This window comes from Muscardinus avellanarius (assembly GCF_963383645.1).
Source record: "Muscardinus avellanarius genome assembly, chromosome: 13".
Classification (NCBI taxonomy): Eukaryota; Metazoa; Chordata; class Mammalia; order Rodentia; family Gliridae; genus Muscardinus; species Muscardinus avellanarius.
Window position 1 is genome coordinate 23,794,379 of NC_137799.1, and position 17,755 is coordinate 23,812,133.

A 17,755-nucleotide genomic window follows, 5' to 3' on the forward strand; every position below is an offset into this window, starting at 1 on the left:
TGAACTCGGTGGATTCACTGCTGCCGCCACTGGCAATATGGCACCACTGCCATGCCCTCGGCCGTGATGTGGCCTATTTCTTCTCTGGTTTTGAGCTCCGCTGAGTCCCTGCCAGGTGTGCTGTGCCCGGCCCTTGGGAGCTTTAGACGCTCCTTGCACCGGAGAAACTGCTGACTGCCGCCCGGCTGTTCAGCAGCGGCTTACCTTGGCTCGCTGTCCACCCCTCCTCTCAGGCGTCTGGTGGCTGGTTGTGTGGGTTGGTCTAGGGCCGTCTGGTGAATTCGCCGCTGCCGCCAGCAGTAAGACGCTGCTTCTGCACCCTGGCCGCGAGGCCAGAGTACCTCCTCTCTGGATTTGAGCTCTGTTTTGAGTCTCCCTCCTCTCTGGAGCCTGGTGCTGCTAGGGGAGATGTAAGCTGTGCCGCTCTGGCCGCTCTGCGCTGTGGCTCAGGCTGCTCCGCACCATGGGTCTGGCCGCTCTGGCCTCTCTGGCTGCTCTGCACCGCGGATCCGGCTGCTCCACACCGCAGGTCTGGCCACTCCGGCCGCTCCGGCGGTTCCGCGAAGCGGTTCTGGCTGCTCCGGCTGTTTTGGCCGCTCCTCTCTGGCTGGTCTGGCCGCTCCGCTCGGCTGCTCCGGCCGCCCCGCTTTGTGCCGCGGCTCTGACTTCTCTGCGCTGCGGCTCCGGCTCCTCCGGCCGCTCTGCGCCGCGGCGGCTGCGGCCCTTCGGGCTGGTTTTTTTCTGGTGTCTTGTTTTTCCAGCCCTTTTTCTCTGTCCCTTGTATTTACCGTTTTTATTTCTTTGCTGGTGGTGTTTTCTGGCTCTGAAAGGCGCTGGTTTTGTGGTAATAGAGTTCGATTGTTAGCGGGACTTGTAAGTGCCGCTTTCCTCGGTCGCCATCTTACTGGAAGTCCCTGGTTGGTTTAAATTTTCTATATTTCTTGACTCAGGTTTGGAAGGTTGTATTTATATAGAAATTTATTAATTTCTTCCAGATTTCCCATTTTGTTGGAGTATAATTTTTCAAAGTAGTTTCTGATAATCCTCAAGATTTCTATGTTGTTGGTGGTAATATTTCCTTTTTTATCTCTTATCTTAGTAATTTGGGTTGATTCTCTCTTTCTTTGGTTAATTTGGTTAATGGTTTATCTATCTTGTTAAATTTTTTTCAAGAAATTAGCTTTTGGTTTTGTTGATTTTCTATATTTTTTTATTCTCTACTTGGTTGATTTCTGCTTTGATTTTTTTTCCCTGTAGTATATTGGGTGTCTTTGTTCAGTATGGGTAGTGAGGAGCTGGGGCATTTTTGGATAGTCTCACTTGTCTGTCTAAAAGAAGGTAATAGAGAGGTCTGACTCCATACAAATAGGCTTTTGCTGTCATCATTCTACATTAAGCTTCGCTTTACCCTTTCCTACTTTAAAAATAATTTTTTTTTTGGTGGTACTGGGGGTGGAACCCAGAGGCTTTCTACTTCCGGGCTATACTCCCAGACCTTTTTAATATTTTATTTAGAAACAGGGTCTCACTAAGTTGCTGAAAGCCTCACTAAGTAGCTGAGGCTGGCTTTGAACCCGTGCAATCCTTCTGTCTCAGCCTCCCAAGCGCGGGGATTACAAGCATGTGCCACCATGCCCAGCTTTTTAAAAATACTTTTATTGGTGCATTATATTCATACATCATATTGGGATAAAAAACTTGTGTGTACATACACCCATTTAGCCCCTACCCAATTCCCACCCCATTCTCTCCCCATCCCTCCTTCCCATGCTTAGCTTAGTGGTTGATTTGCTTTGAGTTTTAATAATTTTTGTCTTCTACTAGCTTGGGGTTAGACTGTTCCTGTTTTTCAAGGGCTTTGAGGTGTGTCATTAGGTTATTTATTTAGGTATGTTCTGTTCTTATGTGGGCACTCAGTGCTATGATTTTCCTCTTAATACTGCCTTCAAAGTGTCCCAGAGGTTTTGATATGTTGTATCTCTATTTTCATTTGTTTCTTCAAATTTCTTGATTTCACCTTTTATTTCTTCTATGACCCGTTCTTCATTCAGCACTGAGGCATTCAGTCTCCACATGTTTATGTAGTTTCTCTGAGTCTTCTTATAGTTGATTTCTAGTTTCATTCCATTATGGTCTGAAAAGACAGGAAAAGTATGTCACATTTTTTGAATTTGCTAGTGAATTTGTGGCCCAGGATGTGATCTGTTTTGGAGAGGGTTCTGTGAGCAGCTGAGAAAAATGTGAACTATACTGTAGTTTGATGGAATGTTCTATATGTGTCTAATAGGTCCATTTGGTTGATGGTGTTCTTTAGGTCTGAAGCATCTTTACTGACATTTTGTCTTGAAGATTGGTCTAACAGTGTGAGAGGGTGTTGAAGTCTCCAAGTATTATTGTATTGGGACTTATGTATGACTTAATGTTGCAAAGAGTTTGTTTTATGAAAGTAGCGGTACATATGTTTGGGGTATAAATGTTGACTATCATTACTTCTTCCTGCTGAATTGTTCCTTTTACCAGTTAAAAATGACCTGCTTTATCTCTTCTAATAAGCTTGGGATTGAAGTCTAAATTGTCTGATATCATAGTTGCTATTCCTGCTTGTGTTCTAGTTCTGTTGGCATGGATATAACCCTAGCCCTGTTTAATTTTTTTTATGTGGAAACAGTGTTTTGCTAAGTTTCTGAGGCTGGCTTTAAATCTGCAATCCTCCTGTGTCAGCCGTCCAACTACTGCTTGCACCACCATGCCTTCCTCTTGTTGTGCTTTTGTATTGGAATTTTATTTTTATGTCTATGTTTAAGGATTTTAAACAGGCAAGTGAAATATTCAAATTTACATATTAAAAAGAACCTTGGAACAAGAAACATACTTAAGAGCCCAAATAACTTAATATGTGATAAAGATAATTTTTCAAATTAATAGAGAAAGAAAAGTTTATTCAATTTTATTCAATAAATTGTCTGAGAACTGGGCGTGGTGGCGCATGCTTGTAATCCCAGCATTTGGGAGGCTGAGACAGGAGGATCATACAGGTTCAAAGCCAGCCTCAGCTACTTAGTGAGGCTCTTAGCAACTTAGTGAGACCCTGTTTCCAAATAAAGTATAAAATAAGTCTGGGAGTATAGCCCGGAGGTAGAAAGCCCCTGGGTTCCACCCCCAGTACCACCAAAATAAATAAATAAATAAATAAATAAATAAATAAATAAATAGTTCGATATAATTGGTTGCCTACTTGGCTAAGAAAAAATGTGATTATTATGACATATTCTATAATAAAATTATTAAACAGTAAACTTTTAAAAATAAATTGCTATTTTAATGTGTTAGACAAATATTAATTTATTTAATATGTGAAATACTCTTAAATCTATTGGAAAAAAGGGTAAATATTCAAAAGAAGTTTGAATAAGAGAATATACATATTTCCCAGACACACACAAACATGTTATACCTCCCTTATGAGTGGTCCAGGAGAATAGGACTCTGAAACCTGGAGGGAATACCTCTGTTGGGGACACTCAAGGGTATGACTGTGGATATGAAGTAGAGTAGAAGGAGTTCATAGCATTGAGTTCCAGGAACTTTGAGGCAACATTTTAATGGGTTATCTATAAGGACACTTCAGTTATCCCAGAAAATTCAAGAAACTGGGAGAGAGAAGAATCCTTATGAACCAAAGGTCAAGGTCTTGGATGACCTGGAAGACTGATGGGTAAGAGCCAGTGACTGCCAGTGATGAGGAGGGAGAGAGAGTGGGGCAGCCAGTGACGTGAGCATCAATGGAAACACGGAATGTGGGGGGTGGTCTCTACTACATCAAGTGCACGATTGATCAAGGGCTGACCATACTACATCTGGGAGCTTCACTAGAGGTCTTGCCCAGGAATTCCCTGTATCTACTGCTTGAGTGGTCATGGGTCAAGTGTGATCAGTAAGCAGTATGTGTGATGACTCCATGAATCAAAAGCTCTTTTGCCCCAGTTTTAATGGGGAGGAGCAAGTGAAATACCACTGCACAGTTGCTTTATATGCATAATCTTGGGTAGTCCTCATAGAGTTTAAGTACTTGGTACTATGAGACCTACCTACGGATTCCCTATAATGAAAAGAAACTGAAAGAATTTTGTCCAGTAACTCCAGTGCAGTCTCTTTCACCTGAGTGGGCATCAAGAGATTTCTTTAGAATAGCCTCACATTTTATTCATCTGAGATATATTTATTTATCTGAGATGTATCCGTGACACAATTTAATCCTATGTACCTGGGTTGAGAGTGAAGTTGAATGGAATAATTAAGGAAGCTTTTTAATGTCTGTCCCCCATTTGGCTTGCTGTTCCATTAAGAATAATTCTAAGTGCATGAAGCTAAATAGAGTTTTCTTGCTGTATCTCCATTTTGCTTATAGTCTAGACATCTACATGCCCACAGCAAATTTAACGTGCCACCTTCTTTTAATCTCATGACAGTTTAAAGTTCTGGGTCAAAGATGGTACCTGGATAACTTTTATCATGCAACATCACTTAACTTCACAACGAGGGAACAAGCTCCGGAAGTTTGTTTGGATCTGTACCCAGCAACCAATTATACAGTGAATATCAGCCTTGTGGGGGCTCCTGAGCAGCACTCAGTGCAAATAATGATAGCAACTGCACCAACAGGTAGGTGTAGATATCTTTGGACAAGGAGTAAATATGTGCATTGAACTATATGATGTGGGGGTCAGGAGACTAGGGTTCTAGTTCTAACAGATTACCAGATTCATCTGGGGTTTAGAATACTTCAATCTTACCACTTAGCCCCTTCCCCATAGAATGCTGGCTCATAGATGGCATAGACGAAGAATAGACTAACATAGTCTAATCTGTAAGACCTTTTACTCCTCACTCCAAGTTTAAGACAGCCCTAGCACTAAGGATATTCATTGTGGACAATTAGAACCCACTTCCAAAAGATTGAAATGTGAGCCCTCACTGTGCTGGGCACTGGCAGAACCAAGAGGTTTCATGGTTCGGCCTTAAGTGAGGACATGTTCCTAACATGGAGAACTGTGGTCTAATGAAGTCCAGGCTCCTTGGAAACTTTCTTTGTGGCTTTTGAGGAAGCCACGCAGAGGCCCGCTATGTTAACTTGACAGCTCCCCCTAGTGGGAAGGGAACACTATTTTTTTTTTCTTTTGTTCTTTAATCCTTTGGGTTTAACAGACAAATTTCTGGGCAGCTCAGAGAAATGGCTGCCTCTTTGAAGAAAAACAAAAGAACAGTGTAGATCCTCTTCTGGCTCCCTGAGGCCTTCCTCTACCACAGCTGTGGGTGGGCTAGAGGAGGTGGGCAGTTTGGCTTTGGTACTAAGAAGATTCTGAAATGCATTGACATACTGATGTTCCCATTGTAGGTCTCACATTACAGTAAGCATAAGAATTATCTGAGTACCCAGTCATAGTGGTGCATGCCCATAATTCCAGTGCTTGGTAGGTTGAGACAGGAAGATTGTAGGTTCAAGGCCAGCCTCAGCAACATAGCAGGATCTTGCTTCAAAATAATAATAATAAAAAAGTGCTAGGGTATAGCTTAGGGATAGAATGTTCCTGAGTTCAATCCCTAGTACCAAAACCAAAACCAAAATAGAATTATCTGGGTGATTTATTAAGACACAAGTTCTTGGACTCCATATCAGAGGTTCTAATTTAATAGGTCTAGGGTAGGCATCCCAAATTTTTATTTCTAGCAAGCTCCTGGTCTCACTGATACTACCAGTCCACATTTTGAGTAGCATTGTTCTAACCACATAGACCTTAGGTACTTCTGGGAAGTTTAAAGGCCCACACAGGAAGGGGCATGATAAAGAGGGGCACAAAACAAAGCAAAACTGGAGAGCTAACTCTATCTGCTCATGCCTAAGAAGTCTGTGTGTTATAACTTTGCCTGATTGGTGAAGTTTCTTGATAGTCAGGTACTTTCCTCATCTGTCCTTGCATTCCAGCTGCAGAGACCAAGTGACCCTGCCTTGCCTCATGGTGCTCTGCTCCCCTGTGACAACTCTTGTCTTTATAGTCCAGGTCCCAATCAGTATATCCACATTTTTCAGGGGAACATTGAATCTTTTTTTTTTTTTTTTTTTTTTGCGGGTCTGGGGATGGAACCCAGGGGCATTTGACCTCCGAGCTATACCCCCTGCCCTATTTTTATTCTTTATTTTGAAACCGGGTCTCACTGATTTGCAGAGGGCCTCACTAAGTAGCTGAGGCTGTCCACGAACCGCGATCCTCCAGGTCTCAGCCTCCTGAATGCTGGGATTACAAGTGTGCGCCACCACGCCCGGCTTGAATCTTAACCCTTCTTTCTACCTGAGATTACACGGGATGAACAGACAAATGACAAATAAAGCATCTGCTTTATTGATCTGGGCAAGTTTCCAAGAACTACCCCCAATACAGATTTCAGCTAAAAGTCACATTGGAAAAGGAGGTTTAGATATGTAGGTGATTGGGTCTGCAAAAGGCAGCCTTGCCTGACTTATCCGTCAAGTCTTAGACTGAACAGCAGCGGAAATGGCACTGCACAGGCACCTGTTACTTACCTGTTGGAGCTGGAGCTACACAAAGTGCCCTTTGTACCTGAGGACAGGCAGGTAGATCCCAGAGAGCAAGATTCTGTACCTCATTTGGGTGGTGACTGGTATTATATGAACTCTACTCACTTGAAGTGTGACTCATGGAATAGTAATTTCCTATCAATCAGATGACACATTTACTGTTCCTTCCTCGAGGATAAATGAGTAGAGAATTGTCTTTTCCCTTATGGAAATGAGAAGACAGGTAAGTAGCAATCTTTAACACACTTGAGCAAGGTAATTGACTTCTGTGATGATAGGGGGTTTGAAAGGAAGGGTTTGGTACAGCCCCAGGAGTCTGTGTAAGGAAAGCAATTCACATTACTTTTAGGTTTCGCTGGGCGTGGTGGCGCACACTTATAATCCCTGTGCTTGGGAGGCTGAGACAGGAGGATCGCACGGGTTCGAAGCCAGTCTCAGCTACTTAGTGAGGCTTTCAGCAACTTAGTGAGACCCTGTTTCCAAATAAAATAATAAAAAAAAAGGTCTGGGAGTATAGCCCGGAGGTAGAAAGCCTCTGGGTTCCACCCCAGTACCACCAAATTACTTTTAGGTTTCTTCAATTCATTTCTTGACTCATCTGTTTACCATAATTATTTCATTTATCTATCAAATATTGTATTCTTATTCATACATACAATTTCTTAATGAACAAAAGCATTAATCCTTTATTTTCTGTGTGTATATCAATATATATCTGTTGTTTTATATACTGAAGCATTTAATTCTTTAATTATGTCAAATACTCTGGAAAATTTTTGTTGTTTTTAACATATAAATGTTTTAGATTTCTATGTAGTCAAATCTCTTGTTATTTTCATTTGTGATTTATTACTTTAATATTACATGTATAATTTTTTAAGACAATAGAGTATTTTTATCCCATCTTGTTTCTAGCAAAAAGTGACTTGTATGAGTATATAAAAGATAACAGATTTGAAGTCTAAGCCAAAAAAGAAAGAAAATAAAAACAGGGTAAAAAATGTAAGAATAAAGTTAAAAATAACGTCTATCCCTATAATCCATTTACTTGTTCATTGGTAGCTCCCAAATTTGGGCTTAAGTTTTCAACCCATCTGGTCAGAAAGGAAGCCATTGCATTGTCTCTAAGTTTCTAACACTGCAGTGTTCTTCAGGAGAAGTACAATTTCTTTGTTTTCAATAAGAGGATCAGATAGGAGTTTCTGAGGGTGTCTCATAAATAAGACAGTGTACAAGCAGTGTTTTGTGGGAGTTGTAAAGGCTGTTTTTTTATACTGCCTGTCCACGTTGCCCACTGTAATTCTAGAAAAACAGTGTAGAATGGGGTGTCGAGAAAAGCTAGCCTTAGCGAGATCTGCTTGCCTGATCCCCGACCAGGACCAGATTATTCAGACTATTTGAAGGTCTGACTGGAATCCATTTCTTCCGAGCAGTGTTTAGTAAATACTGTTTTTCTAACAGAGTTGATGAATTCGTGACTTCACTGTGCTTGACACTGTTCTTTCTCCTAAGTCCCTGGGGAGCGTGTGTTCCCTGTTGCCAGTTGAACGGCAAACACTTGAGCCTGAATAGAGAGCTGCCGCCTCTATCGGAAGGTTGCACTCAGGGAACTGAGAGAAGGGAGTTCTTGGATTCTGTTATCCCAACAAGTGGGCAACTGAACCACCCACATTCATCTCCACATAATATAGTCACAATTTTATTTTTTATTATTATTATTATTATTAATTATTATTATTATTATTATTATTATTATTAGTGGTACTGGGGTTCCTGGAAGCCCTTCTAACTCCGGGATACACTCCCAGACCTATTTTTTTAAAATATATTTTTATTTGGAAACAGGGTCTTATAAGCCAGCACGGCTGGCTTTGAACCTGCTTGATCGTCCTGTCTCCGCCTACCAAGTGTGGGGATTACAAGCGTGTGCCACCACGCCCAGCTGTAGTCACAATTTTAGCCTGAAATTTTTTTTTTAATGTGTGTGGGTGTGGTGATGGGAACTGAACCTAGGGGCATTCTGAGCTACACCCCTAGCCCTATTTAATTTTTATTTGGAAACAGAGTCTCACTAAGTTATGAAGGGCTTTTCTAAGTTGCTGAGGCTGGCTCTGAACCTGCGATCCTCCTGTCTCAGCTTCCCAAGTACTAAGATTACAAGCACGTTTCACCAGGCCCAGCTTAGCCTGAAAAATTTCATGGTAGTTGTAACAGACACCAAGTTTGTCTAAAGAAAACTTTTAATAAAATAATAGCAAAACTCCTAGCTCTGAATGTTGTTATATCTTCTTGTTCTCTCTAAGATAAACTGCTTGGAAAATGGATGTCAAGGAGAACTAAAGTGATACTAGGATTTATAGAACAGTTATAAAAATAGTGACAAACAGTTATAAAAATAGTGACTTTGCTTTCAGAATAGTGGATTTATAACCAATCTATCTGACAACATTTTGATTACAAAGCCAACTTTTTGTTAAGGTGGTTTCTTCATCATCTTCTATTCCTCCTTCTCCTCCCCCCTCCTCCTCTTCCTCTTTTTCTCCTCCTCCTCTTTCTCCTCTTCTCCTCCCCTCCTCTTCCCCCTCCTCTTCCCCCTCCTCTTCCCCCTCCTCCTTCCCCCTCCTCCTCTTCCTCCTTCCCCTCCCCTCCTCTTCCTCTCCTCTTCCTCTTTCTTCTCCTCCCTCTCCTTTTTCTTTTGTTTTAGTCTTATACTGACAACTGAACCCAAGAGCATTCTACCTCTAAGATATAACATCCTCTCCATACTGTTTTGTTTTTTAATTTATTTTGAAACCCAGTCTTGCTAAGTTGCCCAGGCTACTGTGATCTTCTTATCTTGGCCTCCCAGGTATTGGAATTATAAACATGTGTAACCATAACTTGTTATTTAGACTAGATATAATTAGTTATTTAAAGTTTTATTATTTATGTATAAAAGCATGCGTGTTTTGTTTTTCATTCTCTTTAGCCGGGAGTTGCATGCATTTAGACATTTGTAAAATAGTGGTTGTAAATTTTAAAAAAATTAAAGAAGTGGAACAAAACACTCTTTCCGGGAAATAAAGCCCTAGAAGTTCATAACTTTTCATTTCATTTTACTTTTGATTAACATATACATATCTGTGAGCTACAGCGTGATGTTTTGACTCATGTATATGTTGAATAATGATTGTTCCCTCTGGGGTAATTAGCGTATCTATCACCTTAAACTTTCATTATTTCTGTATGGTGATTGCATTCAAAATCCTTCTTTCTAGCTATTTTGAGATATTAAATGCATTATTGTTAATTATGCTTACTTTGCTGTGCTGTAGAACACCAGCACTTGTTCCTTCTACCTAAGAAAAAACAATATTTTCATAAATTTGCATGTCATCCTTGCACAGGGACCATGCGAATCTTTTCTGAATTGTCCCAATTTTAGTGTATGTACTGCTGAGCTAGCACAGCCAGTCTCTTAATGTGGAGTGTGTGTGTGTGTGTGTGTGTGGTCCCGGGGGTGGAACCCAGGGGCCTTCTACCTCTGGGCCACAATCCCAGACCTATTTTATGTTCTATTTAAAAACAGTCTTACTAAGTTGCTGAGAGCCTCACTAAGTAGCTGAGACTAAGTAGGTGAGGCCAGCTTTGAACCTGCATCATCTTCCTGTCTCAGCCTCCCAAGTACTGGGATGACAAGCATGCGCCATTATGCTTGGCTTTAAGGTGGATTTCCTTCCTTCCTTCCTTCCTTCCTTCCTTCCTTCCTTCCCTCCCCCCCCCTTTCTCTTTCTTTCTTTGTGGTACTGGGGATTGGACCCAGGGCATTCTACCTCCAAGCTACACTTCCACCCCTATTTTTAATTCTTTATTTTGAAAAAATTTCTCATTAAGTTGTAGAGGGCCTTACTGAGAGTCTTCAGGATTGTAGCATTCCCTGATTCTTGCATGTTGATAATTGTTTTCTGTTGCCTTGAGACTTGAAAGATATCTTGGCTGGATATAAGAATCTTAGTCTATATTTACTTGATTTGAATACTTTAAAAAGTTCAGTTTTCCCCCCTTACTTTTTTTTTTTTTTTTTTTTTGGTGGTTCTGGGGTTCCTGGAAGCCCTTCTTCCTCCGGGCTACACTCCCAGACCTATTTTATATTTTTGAAACAGGGTCTCTTACGCCAGCACGTCTGGCTTCGAACCTGCGCGATCCTCCTGTCTCCGCCTCCCAAGCGCGGGGATTACAAGCGTGCGCCACCACGCCCGGCTTCCCCCCTTACTTTTTATGTAGCTGTTGAGAAATCATATGTAGCTGGATTTCCCCCCTTTTATCTTATTTATTTCTTTAAGTGGAGATCATTAGGATTTTTACCTTTATTTCTTAAGTTTAATAGTTTTACTTGAATAACTCTTAGGGTTGATTATTCTGAGTCGACTTTCTTAGGTACTTGATATACCCTTTTGATGTATTGATATTTGTATCTTCTTATTTTTGTGAAGTTATCTTTTTTGTTGTTGTTGTTGGTACTGGGGGTGGAACCCAGAGGCTTTCTACCTCCAGGCTATACTCCCAGACCTATTTTATACTTTATTTGGAAACAGGGTCTCACTAAGTAGCTGAGGCTGGCTTCAAACCTGTGCCATCCTCCTGTCTCAGGCTCCCAAGCGCGGGAATTACAAGCATGCGCCACCACGCCTGGCTGTGAAGTTATCTTGAATTATATTTTAAAATATTAATTTTCTAATATTTTGTGTTTTTTCTTCAGAGACTTATACATATGTTGGATCTTTGCCTCTATTGTATTTCAATTACTTTATTTTTTATTCCTTTTACTTTTTATCTATTTTTCATTATTTTCTGGTTGTTTTCCTATATTTCTTCAATGTCCCTGATTTAATTTCATTCTTATTTATTTTTTCTTAGGCATCACAAAATTTAGTCTTTATTTCTGATATAATTTTGTCTTCCTTTTCTTTTTTTCTTTCTTTTTTGTGGTTGGTTCTGGGAATTGAACCCAGGGGCATTCTACCTCTGAGCTATACTCCCATCCCTATTTTATTCTTATTTTAAAACAGAGTCTCATTAGATTGGTGAGAGTCTCACTAGTTACTGAGGTTGTCCTCAAACCTGTCATCTTCCTGTTTCAGCCTCCCAAGTACTGGGATTGCAAGCATACACCACTATGTCTGGCTCTTTCTTTCATTTTGTCCTGAATCCAGTCACTTCTGTTTTATTTTCTCTCTACTTTATGTCTATTTCTTTTCTTAGTTCTTTATTTTCTGACTCAAGGTGTTTTCTTCATACCCTCAAGTGCTTGTTACATGAAGATACATTTGTTCTGTTACAGTTTCCCCCTCCTATTCTCTGTTTTTTTTTTTTTTAATGTAGAGTTTTTCACAGCCTGAAAGGTTTTGAATGTAATTTTGTGTTTTTAAATGAAGACTGCTTTTGTCTATTGACTTTGTGGACAGAATTGGTTTGGGCTCTTTAACAAGATTTCTAGGTGAAGACTGCCCTCTTCTGTCACTGAGTGTAGTTTCTTTCTTTTTTTTTTTTTTGGTGGTACTGGGGTTCCTGGAAGCCCTTCTACCTCCGGGCTACACTCCCAGACCTATTTTTACATTTTTATTTGGAAACAGGGTCTCCTAAGCCAGCGCGCGCGGCTGGCTTCGAACCTGCGCGATCCTCCTGTCTCCGCCTCCCAAGCGCGGGGATTACAAGCGTGCGCCACCACGCCCGGCCGAGTGTAGTTTCTTTAAATAATCAATTGTCATTGTCTATTTCTGTTGTTTCGTTTTTTGGGAAGGTGGGGATGAATTGTATACTCACCTTGTTTAGGGTTTTCTTTTGTCTTGTAGAATCTTACATGAACCTTTGCTTCTTTTCCCTGTCACCACTTAGTCTCCAAGGGCACGTCTTGCTTCTTTTTGCCCCCATAAGCAATAAGCAATGACTTTCCCAAACTGCCACCTGATACACAATGAGCGCTCTCTCTCTCTCTCTCTCTCTCTCTCTCTCTCTCTCTCTCTCTCGCTCGCTCGCTCGCTCCCTCGCTCGCTCGCTCTATCTCTGAGCTACATCCCAGCCCATTTGAAACAGGATTTCACTAAGTTGCTGAGGGCCTTGCTAGGTTGCCCAGCCTGGCTCAAACCTGTGATCTTCCTGTTTCAGCCTTCCAAGAACTGGGATTACATCTCCTATGGGCTTTTTAATACTTCCTCTGTACTCCAAGAATAGCGTGCGACTCCTCTCCTAGACTGAATGCAGAAACTATGTCTTATTCAGAGTACCTCTGTTCCATTGGATTCATGCAATGCCAGTTACTTGATTTTCCCCTTATTACTGATTCTTTATGTAATGGAGCCCTGCTGTTGGGCACCAAAACCGTAATGGTTTAAGATGGTGATGTGGGTTCTTGTTCTTAACTAGTTTAGAAAAAAATAGCCAGAACTATACTGCTGTGAGCTTAAGCAAATTTTATTATTACAAAAGGTAGAAAGAAGGGACAGAATAATAAAGCACTACATCAGAGGGGTGTTGTGGGGTGCCTTGAAAATAAGACACTGAAATTTTTGAACACAGAACAGTTTTTATTTATTTTATTTTATTTATTTATTTTTTTGTGGTACTGGGGATGGAACCCAGGGGCATTCTACCACTGACCTACATCCCTAGCCCTATTTTTTTATTCTTTATTTTGAAACAGGGTCTCACTGAGTTGCGCAGGCCCTGACTAAGTAGCTGAGGCTGTCTGTGAATCACGATCCTCCTGTCTCAGACTCTCAAATGCTGGAATTACAAGTGTGTGCTACCATGCCCCGCTGAAGTTTTTTTTAATAAGGATTTATTATCTTCCAACCTGCTTAACCAATAGATAGTCTTCCTTTCTGCTCCTGATGTAGGTGTGGACCTTTTGGTATGATTATGAGGATATACTGCCTCCCATCCTGCTTGACCAATAGGTAGTCTTTCTATCTGCTCCTGATATAGGTGGTGCCCTACCCATTATCTTTGGTGCAAGCCTTGGTTACAACCAAGATGTGTTACTTGGTTAACAAAGTAAGGGGGCACATAGTATATGCCCTCTTTGAGGAAGGCCTGTACCATCCTCCTGCATCCTTGGGGAGTTTTAGCCTTTTTAAAATCTTTATATGCTAGAAGTTATTTATTTTATTTTATTTTATTTTTTTTATTGGTGCACTGTATTCATACATCATAGTGGGATACAAACTTTTGTAGACATACATGCACACATCGCCCAGTCAGCCCCCACCCGATCCCCACCCCATTCTCTCCCCATCCCTCCCTCCCATGCTTGGCTTAGTGGTTGACATCTAGTATTATAGCAATTTATCCAAAATTAAAAATGATAATCTCATATAACAGTTTCATTTGTCTGATACCAAGCTTTTGATGACTTAAAGATAACATTTCAATATTTCTTTTTACTTTCTTTCTTACCAGAGAATATTTTTTTTTCTATTTTTTTTTAGGTGAAACTATCATATATTTATATATTTATTTTTCAGAAAAAAACTCTATCCTAATATGGAATATGGACTCTAGATACCCAAAACGATCTTGAAAAAAAAAACAAAGCTAGAAGATATATATTTTCTGATTTCAAACCATATAAAGCTACAATAATTGAAACAGTGTAGTACTATTCTAAAGGCAGATATATAAACCATTGGAGTTAAATAAAAGCCTAGAGCTAAATTCTTCCCTATATTGTCAAGTTATTTTTGACAAGGTTTCCATGAACATTTGGTGGTAGAAATAATCTTTTAACTAAATATTGTTGAAACATAATAATTACATGGAAAAGAATAAAGTTGGACCCTTACCTAATCCCATATACAAATATTAACTCAAAATAGATAAAAGACCTAAATATAAATCTTAAGACTATAAACTTTTAGGAGAAAATCTGGGTCAGAAAACCTCACAACACTGAAATTGGCAGTGATTTCTTGGATATGATTTCAATGGCACAGGCAACAGAAGAGTATACAAACTCCCTAAAAAATAAAAAAAAATATTGTATATCCAAAGACAATGTAAACAGAGTTAACAGTTACTAATAGAATGGAATAAAATATTTCCAAATGCTATATCTGAAGGTATATTAATATTCCAACTAGAAATCCTAAAAATTAACAACAATAAAGGCAAACAATACCATTTAGAGATAGGTAAAAGACTAACATAAGTAATGAATCTCCACAGATAACCAATCTTAGTTGACTGTTGGATGGAAACTCTTGTTTCTCTGGTTCTGGTGTGTGTTACCTATTTCTTCTTTGTAGTTAATCTCTTTGAGTATTTTCTCTAGTGCTGGTTTTGAAGACAAAAATTCCTTCAGTTTCTGTTTGTCATGGAAGCTTCTTATTTCTCCATCTAATTTGATAGAAAGTTTTGCTGGGTAGGAAATTTTTGGCTGGAAGTTGTTTTCTTTCAGAGTTTGGAATATGTTACTCCAAGCCCTTCTGGCTCTCATGACTTGGTTTGGGAAGTCTGGAGTGATTCTAATTGGCTTGCCTCTGAATGTCACTTGGCTCTTTGTTTTTGTTGCCTTTAAGATTCTCTGCTTGGCTTCCACATTGGTCATTTTGACAATTATGTGGCGTGGGGATCCTCTTCTCCAATCCTGTCTAAAGGGAGTTCTATAAGTTTCCTGGACCTGCGTATCGACCTCTTGCTCTATGTCTGGAAAATTTTCTGCTATTACTTCCTTGAAGAGATTGTTGATCCCTTTGGTTTCACTTTCTTTTCCCTCCTCTATTCCAATTATTCTTAGGTTAGCTCTCTTAAAATGGGCCCATATTTCTTCAATATCAGATTCCTGCTGTCGGATATTTTTTCCTAGATTAGAAACTATGCGTTCATTTTTGGAATGATCATCTTCTAAGAGCGAGATTCTGTTCTCCATGTGGTCTAATCGGTTGTTTGTGCTTTGAATTGAGGCCTTTACTTCATTAATTGCATCCTTTATCTCTTTTTGGCTCTCTCTGAGTTCTTTTCGAAGCCCCTCTATTATTTCTACAGTTATTTTCCTGATTTGATCTTCTAGAAATCTCTGATTTTCTGTTTTATCGGGTTCTGATGTTGTGGGGTTGTGGGCATTCATTGCTCCAGTATTATTCCTCTTTTCCATGATTTTGGAAGTTTGTGCCTTCTCTGGGTTCTTCCCTTGGGTCACTATGACTTCACTTAAGGTGTTCTGGATCTCGAGTCAGTAGTATCTCAGACCCCACTACTCCTTTACTGGGTTTTATCACAGAGTCTCCGACCCAGAGAGTCGATAGAGGCTCCTTTAGACTGTGGGGGGTGCCAGGTTGCACGTTCTCCTATGGTGTGATATCTCTGCCACCGCCTGGGTCAAGTCCCAGGGAGTACAGTACTGGGATTTCTCCTCTGTGGCCCGCAATTTGACTCACTGTTCTTGAGTACGCAGATGTAGCCGTACTGGATTCGGTGAATTTTCTGCTGCTGCCGCCGGTGGCAATATGGCGCCGCTGCCACGCCCTTGGCCGTGAGGCTGGCGTATTTCTTCTTGGTTTTGATTTCCACTCTGAATCCCTGCGGCATGTCCTGAGCTCAGCCACTGGGAGCTTTAGATTTTACCTGCAGAGAGAAATCCCGCCTGGCTATTCCGCAGCGGCTCACCTCGGCTTGCTGTAGCCGTCCGGTGAATTTGCCGCTGCCGCCGGCAGTATGGCGCTGCTGCCGCATCCTCGGGCGTGAGGCCGGTTATCTCCTCTGTGGCTCTGAGCTCTGTTCTCAGTCCACTTTCTCTCTGGAGCCTGGTGATTTTTTTGTTTCTGGTGATGGTGTTTTCTGGCTATGAAAGGCGCTGATTTTGTGGTAATGGAGATTGGTTGTTAGCAGGGCTCTTAAGCCCCGCTTTTCTCCTAGAAGTTATTTATTATATAAACTTGTCTTTAAAATATGAAGGCCGCCAGGCATGGTGGTGCACGCTTGTAATCTCAGCATTCGGGAGGCTGAGACTGGAGGATTGTGGTTCGTGGACAGCCTCAGCTACTTAGTGAGGCCCTCTGCAACTTAGTGAGACACTTTCAAAATAAAAAATAAAAAATAGGGCTGGGGGTGTAGCTCAGAGGTCGAGTGCCCCTGGGTTCCATCCCCAGATCCACAAAAACAAAAAAAACAAAGAAAAAAATAAAATATGAAAAAATTGTTTTTTTATTGTTTGTTTGTTTTGGTGGTACTGGGGATGGAACCCATAGGCTTTTCTACCTCCCAGACCTATTTTATACTTTATTTAGAAACAGGGTCTCACAAAGTTGCCGAGAGCCTCACTTAGTAGCGGAGGCTGGCTTTGAACCTGTGTGATCCTCCTGTCTCAGCTTCCCAAACTCTGGGATTACAAGCTTGCTCCACCATGCCTGGCAAAAAATTGGTTCTTGATGGTTAAAAAAAAATAAACCAACTTTTTAATGTATGAAGCCTAAACCTATAGTGCCTAGCAGGCATGTAGAGTATCATCTGTAGTAGTAAAATTTTATGGGGATGAGATAAAAAAATTAGGGGGAAAAATGGTCCAAGGAGGCTCCTTGTCGGGGCTATACCAGAATGAAGTTGAGAAATACAGCTCTAGTTTAAGATTGTTAGTGGTATCTGGCTATGGCCCCTTCAAAAAATTTTCTTCAGTTTGTTTCTCTCTTGCTCTTGGCGGCTCTCACTCCTGTTGGTCGCTGCTCACACTTTGCTGCCTCCACCGGGCACCCTGCCTCGCCTGCACAAGGCTGTATTTTAGTTTCTACCAGAGCACAGAATTGTGTATATAATTAACAAGAAAATAAGCAAGTCAAAAAATATTATATACATAGTTAACCGGAAAATTGATAAGTCAACAAATAGTATATATGTAATTAACAAGCCAACATATATAATATAGCATAGAATATCATTACAATATATATAATATCTCCGCCTTCTTCCCTAGAATGAACTGCACCAGGGCAGGGACTTTCTTCTCTTACTGCTTTATCAAACTTAGCCCTTAAAGGCAAGGTGTAAACTTTAAAAAAATACTCATTCAGTGAAGCCGACTGTGGTGATACATGCCTGTCATCTCAGTATTTGAGAGCCACAGCGAGACCCCGTTTCAAAAGTAAAAACTAAAAAAGACTGGGGGTGTAGCTTGAAAACAGTGTTCCTCTA

The 17,755-nt window shown here is 40.6% G+C and overlaps 1 protein-coding gene across 1 annotated transcript in view; it reads left to right on the forward strand.

The window, feature by feature from the left end:
* SUSD1 (sushi domain containing 1) overlaps positions 1-17,755 on the forward strand; it is a gene marked incomplete at both ends in the record, with an annotated part of 127,605 nt that overhangs the window by 76,044 nt on the left and 33,806 nt on the right. The window contains one exon of the mRNA XM_080708912.1: positions 4,470-4,662. Coding sequence (XP_080565038.1) covers positions 4,470-4,662 — 193 coding nt within the window. The remainder of the gene's footprint in view (positions 1-4,469; positions 4,663-17,755) is intronic.